The following is an 18205-nucleotide window of genomic DNA, read 5'->3' as shown; positions in this document are numbered from 1 at the left end:
ACAAGAAATCAAAACACAAATTTAAATTTTCAACATTTTAAAACATGAGAAATGTTTTTACAACGTTTTACTAACTAGTGAACTACATGAATCTCATCGCTCTATCGTTCCAATCCAATCGAATATAAGCATAACTCATCAGCAACATCTTAGTATACAAACCAAAATCTATCAGCTCTGATATTCCTACAATGCGTTCCAGTAAAAATCAAACAAAGGCTGTTGTAGGTTTCTTCTTCCTAACTGGGTGTCGAATCGCTGAGGTTGCGGCCGCTGGTTTCGAGAGGAAACAAACACACGGCAATTCCCGAGAGGAAGATCACGAGCTCAAACAGAAGAACTGCCGCAGATTGGTGGCAGCCATGGACCAGGCCGACGGCCACGAGAGGGCACGTTATGCCGCCGATCCTTCCTACCGAACTCGCGATGCCGATGCCGGAAGTTCTCACAGAGGTTGGATATATCTGATGACAGAAGAGTAACATTTTGCTTGTTAGAAGAATACAGAATTGTCGAACCCGAATCAAGCAGTGCTTTGATGCAGCACAGCAACTTTGAAATATTGAACATTATGTTATATGAGGTAACTCATTGATGTAAAATCGTCATGTCTACCGAAACTACTCGATATAAGAGAGTCGATAGTAGGCAGTACAATTGATCTAAGAATCAATTTTACCCTCAGATGTTGATGAAGCTCAATTTGAACTAAAGAGTCGAAGGATAGGCAAACTCTGAAAAATATGTGCCCTGAATGAATTCATTTACTTCAGGTGATCTCCCAATACATGAGAAAGGTTCAAACCATAGAATAAAACTTCAACATTGGTCAATTGGGTCAAGTCACCTTGGTCGGCCCTGTCTCCGGTAAAATTTCAACCAAAAGTTAAACAAGACTTATCGGAGACCCTATTCCTGGACCCTTTTTCGTTTAAAGAACAACCGAGAGGTATGGCACCGTTAAATAGAAAGACAGGAGTTAAAGCGATATTAACCTATCAAAGAACTGATTTGCTCGCACTAACCTCAGGAGCATAGATGTAGACGATGGTGAAACTCGCTGAGATGCTAATCCTTGCACAAAATAGAAGCGCGGTCGTCAATTCTTCTGTCTGAGCAAAAAGCAGTGGAATTAAGACCACACAGCTTACAAAAAGCATAGATGACATGGAGAGCTTGCGGCCAATCCGATCCACAATCGCAGCAGATAATATGAGCCCAGGAATCTCTGGAAAAGAAAAGAAAAAGACATCCAGGTCTAGACCATGTGATGAACAGGCAAAAAGTGCATCGACCTTTAACTTTTAGATGATGGTAGAAGTTTTAAATGATACCAGCAAAGCTAGTGATAAGCACGTCTTTGTAGAGGTTATCGTTAGTTGTTTGGTTTGACTCGGTGACTTTCGCTGCACAGATCCTATTTCCGTTACTTAACTCGGATGTCAGCAGTACAATACCGTAATAAGAGAATGCATTTCCAAAGAAAACCATCCATAGAAGAAGAGTTGTTCTGATTAATTTTTGTGATAGAAGTCTCCTTAGAGCACTGATACCTTCATTTTTTGTATCAGTATCCTTATCGGAGCTGCCATTAATCCCATTTTCAATTTCAACTAGATGTGTGGCTTCAGAATGATCAGTTATTTCCTCTAATTCCATTTCTTGGTTATCGGAGATAAGCATGCCCAAAGGCATTCCCTTGCTGTTTGCTCTGGCCATCTGTTCCAAAACCTGCATAGCGTCGCTGATTTGTCCTTTCATGCAAAGGTACCTTGGCGACTCAGGGGTGACAACGTAAAATAGGAGGAGAAGAAAAGATGGTAAGGATGAAAAAGCTAGCAACCACCTCCATCCAAATCTGGGCATAATGGCCTGTAAATCCAGTGTGAATAAAGATAATAAGCGGCATCCAAATCTTAATAGCAAAATGATAAACTAAAAGAATGTCAACATCCAATCATAATCAGCTTTTCACCCTATAGAGTAGTATAAACTAATTAAAATTAACGAAAATAACAAACTTATTAACCAAGTTAAGCGTTGGCGAGCAAGGAATCTTATTTAAAGAAAACTAATGAAATTAACAAACTTGGTTGTTGCACCTACCCATGCAATTGAAGCTTCAAATATTGTGCCAATCGTCCAAAAGGCTGAAAAGATGACCATCCATTTACCTCTGTGTGGAGCAGGAATAAACTCCAGAAACCATGAAGCAAGAACAGGCCCACCACCCAATCCAATCCCAACCATAAACCGTGAAAGAAGTAAAGATAAATAATTGGGAGCGAAAGAACTAAGAAAACCAGCTCCACTAGTTACTAGAGCTGTGAAAAGAAAACCTGTCCTGAAAAGGCAAAATGCATGAAGGTAAAAAATAGAACAAAACATTATAATATTTTATAAGAAACATATATTTATGGTATGCAATACCATTTTCTTCTGAAACCAAACAAAGGTAGACAACACAAACAATCTTTTATTCAAGAATGCTCATAGCATTGCACAAGATAGATCACAGCACATATGAACCTCACAATTAATAAGCTAAATTATTTCCTGCAGTTAGGGAAGTTGTGCAACTTTTGTTGAGAAAAAGTCAAGTATAATCTCAAAAGAGCGAAAAGAACATGTAGTGTACTAAAGGAAGCTGCACTTGTCTTGCACAGGATTAAATAACAAAACGGTTGCAAACTTCAGGTCAAATTCCGATTGTAATATACCACACGTGTAGAGAATTGTTTCCAAATGATTATTCGCTCAAACAAACAAAGAAAAAAAAATGACAATCAAACAGAATCCTTATTCTTGTAACAAAACATGTATATTTCAAGAAAAAATGTCAGAGTTCAAGGGATTCCAACTGCCATCTTGTTAGGTACCAGCCCCAAACTCTGATATGGTTTTGTATATAGATATAATTAGGAATACAAGTGATTAATAAATTTAATTGGAAAGTAAGTTCCGAAATATGTGTGTGTCTGTGTAGACAAATATAAATAGGGCAACTGGATAATCTAGGAAAATTAAGGTCCTAGGTGCTTACAGTTGGGGCATAATTTAAGGGTGCGTTTGGTTTGCAAGTTTTCCATTTTCATTTTTTGAAAAACGCGCGTTTATGAAAAATAGTGTTTGGTTTGCATTTTTTATGTCTATTTTCTAAAAAAAATATATAACATTTTCTTAAAAAATAAAGAATGTCTAAAAGTCATTTTCTATTTTCTAGAAAATGCGTGTTTTTCAGAAAATAAAAATAGAAAACGCACAAACCAAACACACCCTAAGATTTTAAGCATCCACAAGTAACATCAATTTCATACCTTAAAATCGAGATATTAACAGCAAATGAATTACTAATATAGAAAGGTTGCCCTGGTTCATGAGCTAGTATGCATAAAAAAATGGGGAAAATATATAATATTTGGATTACTGAACAATAGATAACAGAGCAGTAACCTGAGGCCTTATGTTCTTATCAATCAAAATAGGATGTGTATACCAATTCACACTGTTATATAACCGACGTTGGTTATCATTTATGTCCATTATGAAAAAAAAGGCATGAGAGGAACTCAATCTGAACTTGATACCTGTACTATTAATCTACCCATCAAGTAACTTGGACTCTGATATGATTATTGTGTTTATAACCTTCATGCCCATTTAATTTGGAGGAAAAAAAATTAAAGCACAGTGAAGCAAATAACTGTTGGTGGAAGCGCAAACGGAATGTGAGTTCAATAAGATGAGTTGCTTCGGGATAAAGGACTTGCCTCCTTCCGTGGATGTCAGAAATTATGCCCCAACTGTAAGCACCTAGGAGCATACCAGCAAATACAACGCTGGTGATGAAGCTCTCCTGCTGAGGAGAAAGATTCCACTCCAACTGAACAGCTGGCCCAACAAAAGAGAGGAGCATCATCTCCATGGCTTCTGAGATCCAGCCCATTCCCGCGTAGCAAAGCACCAGTGCCTGGAATTTGCCAAACCCAATGGATAGAAGGGCGTCATCCATGGTAAATGAAGAGACCCCATCGCCAATCTGCAATACCTAATATACTAATCATCAATCTCGAATGCAAATATAAGTTGGCATCAAAGTAGACAAAGATAAAGATCACCACACACTATTAATTGATTACTAACTATGCAAATTACCTGATAAAAAGTTCCAACAAAACTAGTAACAAATTTTAACCTGTTTCTGGGGTTGCGAAACATTGTAAAAGTAGTTGAAACTAATGTTTATAACCTATCTTAAACTATTGAATGCTCACATATTATTATCAGATACATCTGAACATTAAGATCCAGACCCAAGTATAAAATAGCGAGTCAAGGAATCATAATCAATATGATAAAGTTAAAAGAAAAAAAAACAAAGCATCAAATCAACTTCCTGAAAAGAAATGGTTGACTATTTCCCTTCCAAAGATAAAATCAGGACTTTAATGTTATCCAAGTTTCTAATTTCTCACAAATTTGAGGATGATTATTTGGTTAGAAACAAAATCATATCCCCTGCCCTTCTACATGTTGTTATAAGATTCATAAGAAATATACAAAAAACCTAACTATAAGTCAGTACCAAGTATTTACTTCAAAGGTTGAAAAACAGCAAGAGTTGATGATTCCATATATGTGTCCCTTCAAAAAAAAGAAAAGAAAAAAGAGAGCTAGAATTGTTATCAAAACTGCTCATTGCTGTGAACTGTTGACTGCTTCTTTTGGTCCAAAACTACAGCATATATCCACAGCTTTATTACACAACAAAACTGTAGAACCATATCAAGATTTTGGAAGGTCAATGAACAGCGTGTATTGTTTTTTTTAGCTACGAAGCAGAAACCTACAATAGAATTTTTCATGTTAGAATGGTTGAGTGCAAGTTTGGTCAGAAACTAAATCACATCAGACAAGAAAGAAAAAGACTTTAAACCAAGAACATAATGAATTGATCATTAATTCGCAATATATCCCTCTTTATCATTCTTTTGACTGCTGCGCGCACATTTTGCTTAGAAACTACATCCACGATAAAGAAGAAACTTGATTAATATGCATGAAAAGAAAGGTAGATAAATCCAGAAAATAAAAAGATGCGAAACCAACCATTGAATCTTCACGAAGACCGATCACTCCTGGACAACTACCGAATCTTGCTTTTTCCTAATCGAATTGCGCTATCTGCATCGAGACGATTGGGGTGTTGCAGGTTAGGAATCATTCAATTCCAGTCGGCGAAGAGAGGGTGGAGGACCAAATTTCAAAGATTAGAGGGCAGAGTCAAATGCGGGGCACGCCTCTCCGATGTCTTCTCCTTCCCCTAAATTTTAGGTCACCATGTCCCACGACTAGAGCTTATTCGAACCCTAATCGAACCATGTAACTTGATTCTCCGATTGGCAAATTTGGGATTTGGTTGATCAGTTAAGAAGATATTTTCTAAGAAAAGTCAAGTCCGATCAAACTTGTTTATTAGATATAATTTTGGATATTCAGATTTAACTTGACTATTTAAATATTTATTGAATTATTTAATTATTAAAAACCAAATGGAAAATGAACGTCGTAGAAAAAAAGGAGAGAGCGAAGGAGTCGAACCGAGGACAGTTTGTTGCGTTGTCTTTAGTTGAGGCATCTGTTGCAGGCCCCGGATCGGCGCCGCTCGCGTGATCGCTCTGCTCCGCCGCGTCCCGTCTCGTCTCCTTTCTCCCTCGATCCCGTCGCGGAAGCGCGGCATGCTCAGGAACAGCCCCCCGAGTCACCGCCATGATGGGACCTCGCCGCTCCCCCTCGGCATGGACTGGAGCCCTCCCCCCAAGCGTTGGGTACGTTCTCCCTCTCCGCTCATCTGATCTACGCTTCTCGTTTAGTATTATGCTCCGTCGATGCGAATTCTTGGGTTTCTCCAGTGAATTGTTTGTTCGATTGGGCGAAAATTCGCGCCGGCGACGCCCTGGATTTTTTTTTTTTTTGGGTTTGTTTGTCGTGTTTTCGAATCTCTAGATATGAGATCCAGGTGGAGCTGACCTTAGGATGTTGATATAGGCTGCTCTTTTTCCGCATAGGTATCGAGCTGGGATTTGGTAGTTCGGTAATGGATAGGGGTTTAAGGGAGAAATGTAGTTAATTGTAGTGGATCAAAATGGATCACATGGAGGAGGAAGAGAGAGAACATGGTCTTGTCACTCGATGTGGTGGATCATATGCACTGAAGTGGCTTACCCCTTACGTAGTGGTCTAGAAGGAAGGAGGTCTGAAATCATTCCTTGTTTAGTATATACTCGGGTTGGTTGCCTTTCTGATTTGGGGACTCTGCTGGAATTACATCATTCCAAGTTTATTACATGAGGTCGGTGGTATTTGTAGCAATTCAATACTGGGTGATCTCCTTCAATCACTTGGATTCTCCTAATGGTTTTAAAAATTTGTGTTGGCATATCTCCATAATCTTCAACCTTTTTGTTCGTGCACAGTCCATCCATGGATGACTGTCCATTAGTGCATTCTGGCAGCTGCACGAGGAAGGTGTTTATTTTCCTGGGGGCAATTTCTGAAACACTGTTATCATGATCCTAGTCTGCATCTTCTGGATTATGTTACATTGTATTGTTCCTAGAGTGTCAATATGGATGCTCTAATATGGTGCTCCAGTTGGGATCATACCTTTTGCACTGGATTTGTGGTTAGTTGGGTGACAATCCAAATGCAATTTAGTTCTATTAGTAAAGTAGCATTCCCTGTGTTTCAAAAATCTTTGCATTGCATATTAACCTTTTTCATTTTAAAATTCCTAATTTTTCAAACATTTGCAGGATGGAAGGAATACTGTCTGGCCTCACAACCACCAGACTGGTTGGAGCTATTGTGTCATGATTCCTTCTTGGAGTATTCAGACAGAGCCTGGTGCATCCCATGAGAGCTTAAATCCTATTGTTGTAATAAGCACTCTTTGTTTATTATTGTTTACTTTTCTTGAAATGCTAAATGCAATTTCATAAGGAACTAATTAAACTGCCCATGAAGGAATAGCTAAGAAGAGGTTCTTACTAAAGATTGTGAGTAGATGATATCTAACCTTTGTGCTATCATTAATCTGAATAAAATATCAGAATCTGTATTATACAACTCTTTAATTGGAAAATATGCATTAGAATTCAACTCTTTGTCATGGATTAAAATCTCATGCCATCCCAACCCACATGGATTAGCTTTATCATTTTGCGCCCATATTGAGATGTGGTAGAGCAACAACAACAGTAAAGGTTGGGAGAAGCTGGGAAACTCTTGGATTTTCCTCAGCTGCAATATCGTAATTTCTTTGGCAACACAATAATTGCAATTTCCCTCACTGCTGCTGTTGAGGTTGCATAGAAGGACAATTTTACATGTTGAAGATGAGAAGATGGCATGAAGGAGAAGACAATGTCAAGGTCATCAAGAAGTGGAAGGCGAAGAGGAATCTTGGTGACAAGGGAAATAAGGGCAGTGAGATAAAGAGATGGTGGATGAGAGGGTATCCTGTGATTCCATAATAGGGAAATTGCAACAGTGTGGGAAATTGCTGGTCCAATCTTCTTTGTTTTATCTGGTTCCTCCATGAAAATTTGCATGTACGTGGAACACCAGTCCTTGGGAAGTGGTAGCTGCAACAACAGCAAGTTACCATCATTATCATCATCTTCTTCCTTCTTCTCTTGGCCAACACCAATTAGCATGTTGTCACACGGATTGACACATTGATACTATCTCACGTAGGCTGGCATTCAAGATGTCAGCAAGCAATGAGATTTTGAACCTTGCTTTTTGAACGGAACACATGTCCATGTCACCAGACTTGATATCATATAATTTCTACTATTTCCATGTTTAAATAGTTTCAAATTTATGCTTCTCTTTGACTCCAAATATTATGAATAATCACTGAAAAGCAAATTGGAAGGCATGACACTAGAATGCTTAATTCAGTCTAGTCGTTTCACTGATGTCTTGATCTGTGCGCTCTTTGTCAATATTCATGTTATCACATAATCTATGATATAAAAAACAGTTGCTTATTTCCTAGGACAACACTATATGTAATTCCTAGTTGATCTAGTGCATGCTTGATGGACTATTTGATAGAGAAGAAATGGTAATTGTTGATAATTCCATTTTTTTCACTATATTCCAGCTATGAAACTCTAATATGGTCTAATTTGTATTTTCACAATAGCTTAAGTAGGTAAGTCATAATATAATCAGCATGCTAGATTGGTTATGTCCCACACCCTTTTCTCCATGCAGAGAAAACTGATATATTTTTTAATTCTGACCTGCAACTTAAGGAGCTCCTTCTGGATAAGCCATTTTACAATATTTTTGCCCTATAATAGTTTTTGTGGGTGTTCCGGAGGGAGACAATTACTGTTAAAGCCTTGAAAGTTGGTATTATCTGCTGAGAATGGTAAAGGCAACTAAGAATCCATAGGATAGTAATGTATAAGATTGTTTCCATCTCATATAAAATTATAAATTGTCACTTTCTGTTTTGTTTAACAGTTTTGTTTGATAAAGTCTAGACCTTTAATTCAATAAAAATGATCTCTTGATTTACCATTTGATGTGGCATGTTGTTCTAAAATTTTTCATAACTTTCTTTCTTGGTCTTGCTGTTAACATTATTGAAAAACAGTTTTACAGGATTCATGTGGGTATACAATCCCCACAAGGCATCAGTACCAGCCACGAGTTACTACGAAGATTCAGTGACTTCCTGAAATTACACTCTGCTGTATGATAAGTTATATTTTAACCTGTTGATATGAAGAGCATTATTCTTTATGAGTTATATCTTTTTGACACTTCTGTCTCTAGAGTTGAAGAGTCTCATAAGCATATCAATAATTGAAGACCATTTGTAATGGTGCTTGATAATGCCAAGTTTTTTTATCTACTGAGATTCATAATAGCAAAGAGAATGAGCCTTTTATTCTATGTTTTTCAAGAACTGCATTTAACTTTTAATTCAATCTTGTCATTGTTCAAAAACGAAGAAGAAAAAGGTGGAATAGTAGAATCAACCCAGAAACATACACTGTATTTGAAGACATTAAGTTTATGGCTTGGGAATCTAGACATCTAATGAACACACACCAATCACAATGTTGAGAATTTCATTTGGAGAATCATTAGGTAACCTTAACATTACTGTCTACCTACTTTCTTTAGCCAGGATTGACGTATCTTTTATTATTTGAATCCTAAATGCCCTTTTTAGCAATATAAATTTTGATAGTGAAACTGATTTAGTGTGCTGACAATGAAATTTATGTTGGTGTCATTTATTTTATTGGTAAATTATCTCTTGTAATTATGTTTTGAAAATTTTGCACTGTAACTAGAACTTTTAAGATCAACAATTCTTTATCTAGTTAATGAGTATATATTATTGATAGCTGAGGAATCACATATTTTGATAAATATCTATGCTTCAGAAATTGTTTTCTACATTCAATGGGGAATTGGAGATTTTAGTTATTGCTATTGCATTCTGTTTAATACCTCTCTGATACTAATAAAAATATGATGTGCATGGGATAACCTACTTTGCATACTATGGGGAAAGCTTGATTTTTGTTCTCTTGTTTTATTTATTTGATTTTTGAGGTTTCACTTTCTATAACTTTTACTCTTTTCCTTTTTGTAGCTTAAGAAGGCATTTCCAAGAAAAGATATTCCTCTAGCACCACCAAAACATGCTTTTCTGAGAATAAATTCCAGTCGCGTGCTCCTAGAAGAGGTACAACTGTACTAGTTTTTCAAATGGTTAGTTCCATGGATTCTGTTGTATTTTCTAGAACTATGACAGCTTACAAACTATATGCTCAACAAGATCTACCTCTGGCGCCATCAAGTTTAGCCTGGTCTCTAAAGAATATTACAGTCTAACAAATGGAAAAAGTCTTTATTTTACTCTCAATAAGATATCTAGCATTCTTTATGTTAGCAAATGAATTGTTTTTTAAGTTACGAATATGTATAGTTTTTTATTTTTCTTTGATAATAACTATAAATTAAACAAGTCTAATTCAATATATTGCAGAATACAAGTATTTTCTCTGTTCCTTTTTTTCTATCCTAAAGTTCATTTCCCTATTAGAATACCAATAATTCTCAAGATGGATAATTTTCTTGCAGAGAAGACATGCTTTGGCAGAATGGATGCAGAAGTTACTCTCTGATATACATTTATCCAGAAGTGCACAAGTAGCAAGTTTTCTTGAATTGGAAGCTGCTGCAAGGTCAGGTAGGCCACACCTACCACATCTAGGTTTATTATTGTCCGTCCAAATATGCTTTTATGTAGTGCATGATATGGAACAGAAACTCTCTGAGCTAGTTTTTTTTTTTTTTGATACTTAAGAACTTTTTATCTAAATTTTCACTTGTGAGCTCACTTGCATACTCATTTTGTATGCAGCATTCCACTATGTTAATAATCATCCTACAGAATCAAATTCTTCAACTGATGCTGCTGCCATGAGCCCTTCAACTCTAGCTCGACCTAGTTCCAGTGTTCTTGTTTCCAACAATTCAACACTCACATCTATGGTGCCATATGCTTCCTTAGATGGTCTCCATGACAATGCAAATAAAACATCAGACTTTGGTATTGCGAGAAAAGGAAAGATTCAAGCTTCTCAAACTAATGCTGAAGATGTATCATTGGTTCACAATCATTCTGCAAATATAGCAATTGGGAACGACATCATGGGCGAATCATTCTTTGATCAACCAGAAGATTTCGGTAGGGTTAAATTGAACGATAGGAAAGAGTTCCTTGCTCCACATAGAGAGATAATTGGTGGCAATTCTAGGGGCAGAATGGAGTCTATATCAGATCAGGACCATAATAAACATTCTGGTCATGCTCGTAAGCTCTCTGCTGAAAGCTTTGAGAGTGACATAAGTTCTATTAGAGGCAGTGAACTATCATTTGCTGGAGTCACAAATTCAATTTGGGATGGTTCCTTTGATGCCCCTAGCAGCACTGAAGTTTTAAATGCTGCAGATGGTCCAGGCACACAATTTCTTGAAAATTCGCAAATTGTTCTTCCATATGATCAAAGGTACAAATTAAATAGAGTTCTTGTAACTATGCAACGAAGGTTAGTAACAACAAAAACCGATATGGAGGATCTTATAGCTCGGCTGAACCAAGAAATGGCTGTGAAAGAATACCTTACCACGAAGGTGCATCTCTTGCCATTACTTATTTGCCTGCTTCCTTTATGACTGCATATGTGTTGTCTAATTTAGAATTATTGTATTAAACTAGTTTTGAATACATAGCTATAGTTTTTAGTGTACCCTTGGCGATTGTTAAATGACTTTTTATGTTATCTCCCTCATGGTTTTATCCCTTTGTTAAAATTGTCTCAAAATTAAGGTGCTTCCTAGAAGTCTATCCATCCCAAACTTCCTCCATATTGAGCATGCTTAATTGTAGAGGTTTTGTAAAGAACTGGCATGCTTGTTATTAAGAGTATGTACTTAATTTGTGCTACAGTGTATGTTTTGATTCATTGCCGCATGTAGTCTAGAAGATTGCTGTGAGTTGTAAATTTTCTAAGCTATCTTCTCTTGTGATCACTCTTTGCCCTCATCATGTTGGGTCATGATGGCCCTCTAGCTTCTGCTTGTTCATCCATGAATCATACACTCGATAGAAGGGTCCTCTCAAATTGTAATATATCATGTACTCGACAATGTCAAATTGTTCTCTATTTTGATCGACATCCAATCACAGAACTGCTCTACACTAGGCACACATAACTGCATAGTTCTTATGAAGAACCAAACTGATTCTACCAAAAGGTGCCTCATTATTTAGAATACATACTGCATTCATTTAAGGCAAGTTACAGCCATGAATCATTTACATTTGACCACTTCAGTGCATGATTTGATTCAACCTTGCCCCTTGCATCCTAAAAACTTGCTAGGAGCCATTCCTTGTCCTAGCTTATCGGCCCTGTTATCCCTCCCCGCCTTCACCAGACTTTGTCACATATCTGAAGTTATGTTCCTGTCAGCTTCATTTAGATGGCATGCTCTGTAATTATCCTAGCTTATCTGCCCTACCATCACTCCCCGCCTTCACCAGACTTCGTCACACATCTGAAGTTGTGTTTCTGTCATCTTTATTCTAGATGGCATGCTCTGTAATTATTATTATTTGATGTAGGTCAAGGATTTAGAGATTGAATTAGAAGCTACCGAGCAGAAAGCTAAAGAAAACTTGCAGCAAGCTATCTTAATTGAAAGAGAAAGAGTCACCGAAATGCAATGGGATATGGATGAACTACGGAGGAAGTATTCAGAGATGGAGACAAAACTCTTGTTTGAGGAAGTCTGACCTTTGAATTTTTTTCATTGTCGTAATATTATATTCAATTGAGTTTCATGTTCCTGTTTTGATTTTTTTTTTTTGTTTTTTTTTTCAGAATGAAAGGAGTTATGCTGAATCAGAAAAGAAAATTTCTAAAGAAGAAAAAGATTGCTTACAGCAGGAGTTAGATAGTAAACAAGAAGAATTAGTGAACATGCAAAAGCGTCTGGAAGAGTTGGAATTGAAATCAAAGGCCGATATCAAAGTTCTTGTCAAAGAAGTGAAGTTCTTGAGGAAATCTCAAGCAGAGCTCAAGGAAATACTGAATCAGTCTGTAAGAGAAAAGACTGAACTAGAGGTAAGTTTGCTGTTTGTTGTGATCTCCTTTGACCATTGAGAAGAAGCTAACTATGATAATGTTCAACTATTCAATATGCTTTATGTGTGTAGCATTATCTAGTAATACTTTCCTCCATATGGCATTGGAATTTTATCTTTTCATTGAACATCAGTGAAACTAAACAATAGAAGATAACTGAATGCCTTTACAAACAAAGGAATGTCTGTAAATGTTAATATATAAGTGCATGATTGCAGCTTTACTCATTTGTTTCCCATGATTATACCAGATATATTATTTTCTTATCTATAAAGAACACTTACTGCAAACTAAGGTTTGAATTATCACTCTTTGCCAGGGTTTCAGCTTTCAACCAAAATGATACTATTTCATTTCCATGTTGGACTGACACTTAACACGCTTTGACGTACTTCAACACACTTAAAATCATGCTGAGATCAACTTAAATGAGCTTTAATTATATAATTCCTTTTCACTTAGTTTGATATTATCTCCAAACATAAAGTTATAGCAATTCGACAATCAATATTGATTCTTGTATCCAAATCAGGTTAACACAATAATAATATTCCAAGACCCAAATTAAATAACGCTCTTCATAAATTTGGCATTAGAATTGATTTTTTTCATATTTATAAACATATCTTAGCTAACCATTGAGAATTGGACTCAGAATGACACATTTGGAGTGCACGTGTACAAATAAAGGATACAAATTTTTATTCTGGTATCGCTCATCTTTCCTGTTGTTATTGTTGCTGTTTCAATTGGCGTTTCTCTTTTCTTCCTCTTTTTTTATGGTGTTTCATCTCCTCTTTGTGACTAGCAGACAAAACAAAAGGATGTACGATGGAAAGAAAATATTTTCATCTCGGTCAGTTCTAGATAGTACAAGCTGAGAGAGGGTTGTGTTTATGTCAGTATTGTTGAAATTATGTTAGCACAAGTGGCATTTTGCTGTATCTACGTTGGCACAATATTGGTATCATCTGACAACGGAAATGATATATTTTGGGCTATGCGATGATACCAATCGACGCTTGAACCATGCTCCAAGCCGCTCTTGTTGATTAATCATGCCTTTTCCATACAACTACAAAGTTAATATTGAAATTTTTTATGTTGGCTTTTGTAGAATTTTCGAGTTGTTTATCTTATCAGTGCATTTTATTTTATGGAAATGTGCCCTTTCCATGTAATTCTCTCTTGTAATTATATCTGTTTGATTTTATAGTTGAAGAAAAATAAATCAAATTGTATGATCTTGCAATCTTACACTCCTAGCCCACGATCCTAATTTATGAATCTCTCTCCATTTTAAGATAAGGTCTCAGTTTTGACGATCTTGGATGCAGCAGATGGAAAGAAGTACATTGTCTCCAAAATTTTGCCTTTTGCCAACTCAGTGCATCAAACTTGTTGCAGTCAATTATATTATACTTATTTTTCCCCTAATGTGATAAACACTTTAAATTGTTGCAGTCTCCATGTCCAGAAATTTCTGACGAATAGTTCCTTAGAATTCTTCCGTTTTCTTTTGCAAATATCAGATGATACTGTAGTTGATTAACTTAATGAATGACAGTGAGACGTGCAATTCCATGCTTCATTCTGTTTTATCATTGTCTTGGTTCTATTCTTATGTTTCTTATTGTGTTGCAACGTTTTCTGTCTCATTAGTCTTAGTTTACCACTTCTGAAACCTACTGGCATTTCACCATTCACTTTAATCCATTATTAATTAATTTTATTCAAAACAAATTGTAAATTCAAAACTTGATTGTTTGGATCCCTATATTCCCCAGTCAGTTGAAAACTATGCTGGTAGGATGAGATTTGTGTAGCCAATCTCAAATATTATCATCAGAAATAGCTTGATTATGATGTTAACAGTAGACAAGCATGTCTTCTATCGTTGTTTAACTCTTGTTAAAGAAATATGGCATACATCATGGTCATTTTTATTTAATATTGATTAAACAATTTGCTTTAGTTTCTGATTAGATGTGTGTGTTCTTGTGTGCTTAGTTTTTGATCTTCTCTGTTTATTTATTTATTTACTTTCTTTCAAACCAGGGAGTTCTGCGGAAGGAAATGCAGAGATGGTCACATGCAAAGTCAGCGAACAAAACTTTTCTTCATGAATGCAGAGTTCTACGTGATCGGCTTCAAGAATGCAGTGTTAATTTTCTCACTGATGAGGAAGATAAGTTCACTATTGATGATTCATCACTCTCTGATGCAGTGGATCTTCTGGCAACATCAGATAATCGGATAGGTCTCCTTCTTGCAGAGGTAGCTTTTCAATGTCATGTTACTTTTTTGTTCACCAATTTTCCCATACATTAGAAGAATAACATTAGCTTAAAGTTTTAGTTACATTTCAATTGACTAGCTCGTTTTGCTTACAATTCTTTGGTAGGAGTATTATGTGTATTTTTTTTCATAGATAGAATAGATATTCATCGGGATGACAAAAGAGTCGGGCAGAAAACTTTTCAAGATAAATCTTCTTCCTCACTACCGTCCAGTGCCACACAAGACAGATCTTTAAAAATATTATTATTTTTCTTCATTTTACCCAAAACAAGAGGGGCAAATATGGAACACAATGGCTGGGCAGGTCAGCAGCATGCCTATTGGAGGTGGGTTGAAATTTCCATCCCTATATGTACAAAGATATTGCAAGGCATCTGCTCTCCTTTTGAGGATCCCTGTGTCTCATGACAACTATAGGTGTATAACAAGATTGTTTATGATCAGTTTTGTTATCTACATTTAATTTGGTTTGGTTGTTTAACTATAACAACTGTTAAATTTTAACTGATAACAAAACATGCAAACCGACCAAAATCTTTCTCTAACCCAATAGATAAAAATGGTGATGGCAATCAAACCGGAGGTGATATTGGAGAAAGAACTAAACAAGGAACAAGATTCTTTACTGGGATACCAAAACAGCCACAAGCTTCATAGTTATTTATTAATTGATAACGTGATCATGAGATGTGACAAGTAATTTACTCTCAACTGAGATAAAACCGAAAAAAGGGGTGAAAAAGACCTGACATGCATAACTATAGTCTATGTAGAACAGTTGACAGTACCGTACAGTCGTTTAAGTTCTCTTTGCTGTGTTGTTTACCTTTGTAATACTTTGGAATGGTAGGGAGATCTTAAAGCATTCGATATTTGCATCCTTTTGTAGCAAAAGGTGATTACACCCATCCTAGGTGCCCCTTATAGCCCATACCCAGGTTATGTGAAGGGATAAATCACAAGGTCAGCTTATAGCCGACCGCTAAGTGGCTAGGGGGTGATAGTAGTTTTTCCCCGAGGGCATGTGTTCGCCAGAAATTGATCTCTGCCCCTCGATATTTACATCCTTGATGTTTATATTAAAGTCATTCAAGATATATGTTAAAGTTTGTGTATCCATTCTGAAATAGATTGCAATTTCCTTTACACTAAAATCATTATTTTAGGAGAACCTGCTGGATTTCTCAAAACTATCAACTTAAAACTTCTTTGTAAAGACTTTCTTTTATAGCGAATAAGCGTGATACTGGTGTTTTGATAAAGATTGCAAGACATTATTTGTTTCCTCATCTTCTCAATCAGATACTAACAACCAACAATTATTGTTCAGGCTCAACTCCTTGCAAGAAATGATGAAATGGCATATATAAATGATGATGTTCAATCTACAGAAGTTTCTGAGTCTCCAATTATACCAAACGGTGATACTTCCATGACTGCAGATGACGATGAGATACGGAAAACTCTTACTGATGTGTTCATAGACAATCTGAAATTAAGGAAACAGGTAAACACTGTGATCAGACATGCGCTGAATACAGTTACGAAACAAGAGAAAGAAGACGGTTCCGAAGTCCCTTCCAGGAAGACTGTCCTCAACCGGTTCTTGGAGCGATGAAACAACACAAATGTACATCATCACTTATTCGTGTGTTTGGCTGCGCTGTATATTCCGGTCACATAGACAAGATATGGTCATCTACAGGTCAACAAGGAGAAGAACAAGAACTGCCTGGGTTTTGCATTGACAATCTCGCGTAGTTATGAGTAAAATGGCTTGTTATAAGAGATGTTTTCCTTGATATTTGAGACTCGTACTACCGTGAAATATCGAACAATAGTATATAAAACAGAATCAAATTTGCTAGCAATAACTGATTGAAAAATGAGTATTTTTATTTTCTCCCAGATTCCAATCACTTGTTTATGAACTTTAAAAATAATACAACTAATTCAATTTATTTATTATTCATTTAAGTCGATACTTATGGTTCGAGACGGCAGCCATCGTAAGAGAATCCACTTTTGGTTTCTATTTCTTTAATTTTCTCCCTTTTATGAAGAAAAACAAGAATAAATGTCATTTAAAAAGATGGCGAATATTTGCACACAGCAGCCAGTAATAAAGATAAACCAAAACAAATCTCTCCAAAGAATAAATCTTAAAGGAATTCATCTATCTCTATGCTAAAACAAAAACACTAACAGCCTTTTAACTGTCAAAGAAACCCATTAAAAATATGGATATAAATTCAGTATTACACACTGAAAATACTGAGAAGAACGCACTTCCACAAAACCATTGATGTACCAAGGTTGTCTCCTCGAATGGTTTAGTGGTTAACACATGAGGTGTTATCATTATGAGATCTGTGGTTCGAATCTCGATAAAATTAAGGTAAATGTCTTCTTTATGTGTTAGTTATTATTCTAAAGACTAATAGTCATCCGTGATTTACCTCCTCCGTGTTGATCCTGGGACGAATTCATCGGAGACGCTAAAGACGAGCGTATTCATTTTTTATCATCATTGATGTACCAAGGTTGATCTATCATCAGAGCATATGTTCTGTGTGGGTCGAAGTCGAACGATGTGGTGCTTGCTGACTATGATTGCAATGAAGACGATCGAGTCGATCGACTTTGGAAGTGATTGTGGTTGGGAAGCTTTGCAGGTTAAAATCATTTGCTCATGATTGTGGATGGATCTTGGCAATCATTCTTAGAGTGACTCATTGATTTCGTTGCTACGAATCGGGGACTAATCATGTTGCGCATTAGGCCATCTCGGTTGGACTTGGACGTCAATGGTTGAGCATCCAATTAGGGTCTGACAAACTCGATTGATAGTACGAGCTTTATGGATTTTTCAATCACGCTTTGCTTGTTCACTTTCAAAGACACTCACTTTATGCGAGGCGAGACAACCCCCTCATCGACCTCACTTGTGGCTCCTTTAGGACATCTAGACTTCAATGACATTGTACCATAGTCGCATTGGCCTTTGATGCCTTCCACTCAAGCTATCCCTCTCTTTAATTATAATGTTGTTTTGTCTTTTGCATCTAAAACAAAAACTTTTATGGAAATAAAGGCATACATTGTACATTTATCAGCCAACATGATTTTAATGCAAAATTGAAAGGAAGCAT

The 18205-nt window shown here is 36.4% G+C and overlaps 2 protein-coding genes across 7 annotated transcripts; one reads left to right on the top strand and one right to left on the bottom strand.

Annotated features, from left to right (window-relative positions):
- Positions 1-11: 11 nt before the first annotated feature.
- On the bottom strand, positions 12-5420 carry LOC122056129 (organic cation/carnitine transporter 7-like). Its single transcript, XM_042617929.1, has 6 exons — positions 5110-5420; positions 3771-4048; positions 2107-2344; positions 1335-1872; positions 1026-1228; positions 12-464 (listed from the first exon to the last, which is right to left on the bottom strand). Exons 1-6 carry the CDS (start codon positions 5110-5112, stop codon positions 240-242), a joined length of 1485 nt encoding a protein of 494 aa, XP_042473863.1. The 5' UTR covers positions 5113-5420; the 3' UTR covers positions 12-239.
- A 144-nt stretch (positions 5421-5564) lies between these two features.
- Positions 5565-16958, top strand: LOC122056128 (PX domain-containing protein EREL1-like). 6 transcript variants are annotated; one of them, XM_042617924.1, is made up of 10 exons: positions 5566-5828; positions 6816-6935; positions 8675-8773; positions 9689-9781; positions 10180-10288; positions 10463-11235; positions 12230-12394; positions 12489-12731; positions 14811-15029; positions 16384-16958. In XM_042617924.1, exons 1-10 carry the CDS (start codon positions 5739-5741, stop codon positions 16669-16671), a joined length of 2199 nt encoding a protein of 732 aa, XP_042473858.1. In that variant the 5' UTR covers positions 5566-5738; the 3' UTR covers positions 16672-16958. The 6 variants fall into 6 exon arrangements, with proteins under 6 accessions (XP_042473862.1, XP_042473858.1, XP_042473857.1 ...); XM_042617923.1 differs by having other exon boundaries at positions 6816-6938; XM_042617927.1 differs by having other exon boundaries at positions 5801-5828; positions 6816-6906; positions 10185-10288.
- Positions 16959-18205: the final 1247 nt, after the last annotated feature.

The sequence above is a fragment of the Zingiber officinale genome, chromosome 3B (assembly GCF_018446385.1).
Source record: "Zingiber officinale cultivar Zhangliang chromosome 3B, Zo_v1.1, whole genome shotgun sequence".
Taxonomy (NCBI): domain Eukaryota; kingdom Viridiplantae; phylum Streptophyta; class Magnoliopsida; order Zingiberales; family Zingiberaceae; genus Zingiber; species Zingiber officinale.
The sequence above is the reverse complement of the archived record's forward strand: the minus strand, read 5'-3'. Positions and strand labels throughout refer to the sequence as shown.

Excerpts from the sequence above, each read along its gene's own strand:
- LOC122056129 (XM_042617929.1), bottom strand. Across the intron at positions 1,229-1,334 it reads GCTTATCACTAGCTTTGCTG|AGATTCCTGGGCTCATATTA; the intron begins GTATCATTTAAA and ends TTTCTTTTCCAG. Across the intron at positions 465-1,025 it reads TCTACATCTATGCTCCTGAG|ATATATCCAACCTCTGTGAG; the intron begins GTTAGTGCGAGC and ends TTCTGTCATCAG.
- LOC122056128 (XM_042617923.1), top strand. The coding sequence starts at position 5,739 with ATGCTCAGGAACAGCCCCCCGAGTCACCGCCATGATGGGACCTCGCCG. Across the intron at positions 12,395-12,488 it reads CAAAACTCTTGTTTGAGGAA|AATGAAAGGAGTTATGCTGA; the intron begins GTCTGACCTTTG and ends TTTTTTTTTCAG. Across the intron at positions 12,732-14,810 it reads GAGAAAAGACTGAACTAGAG|GGAGTTCTGCGGAAGGAAAT; the intron begins GTAAGTTTGCTG and ends CTTTCAAACCAG.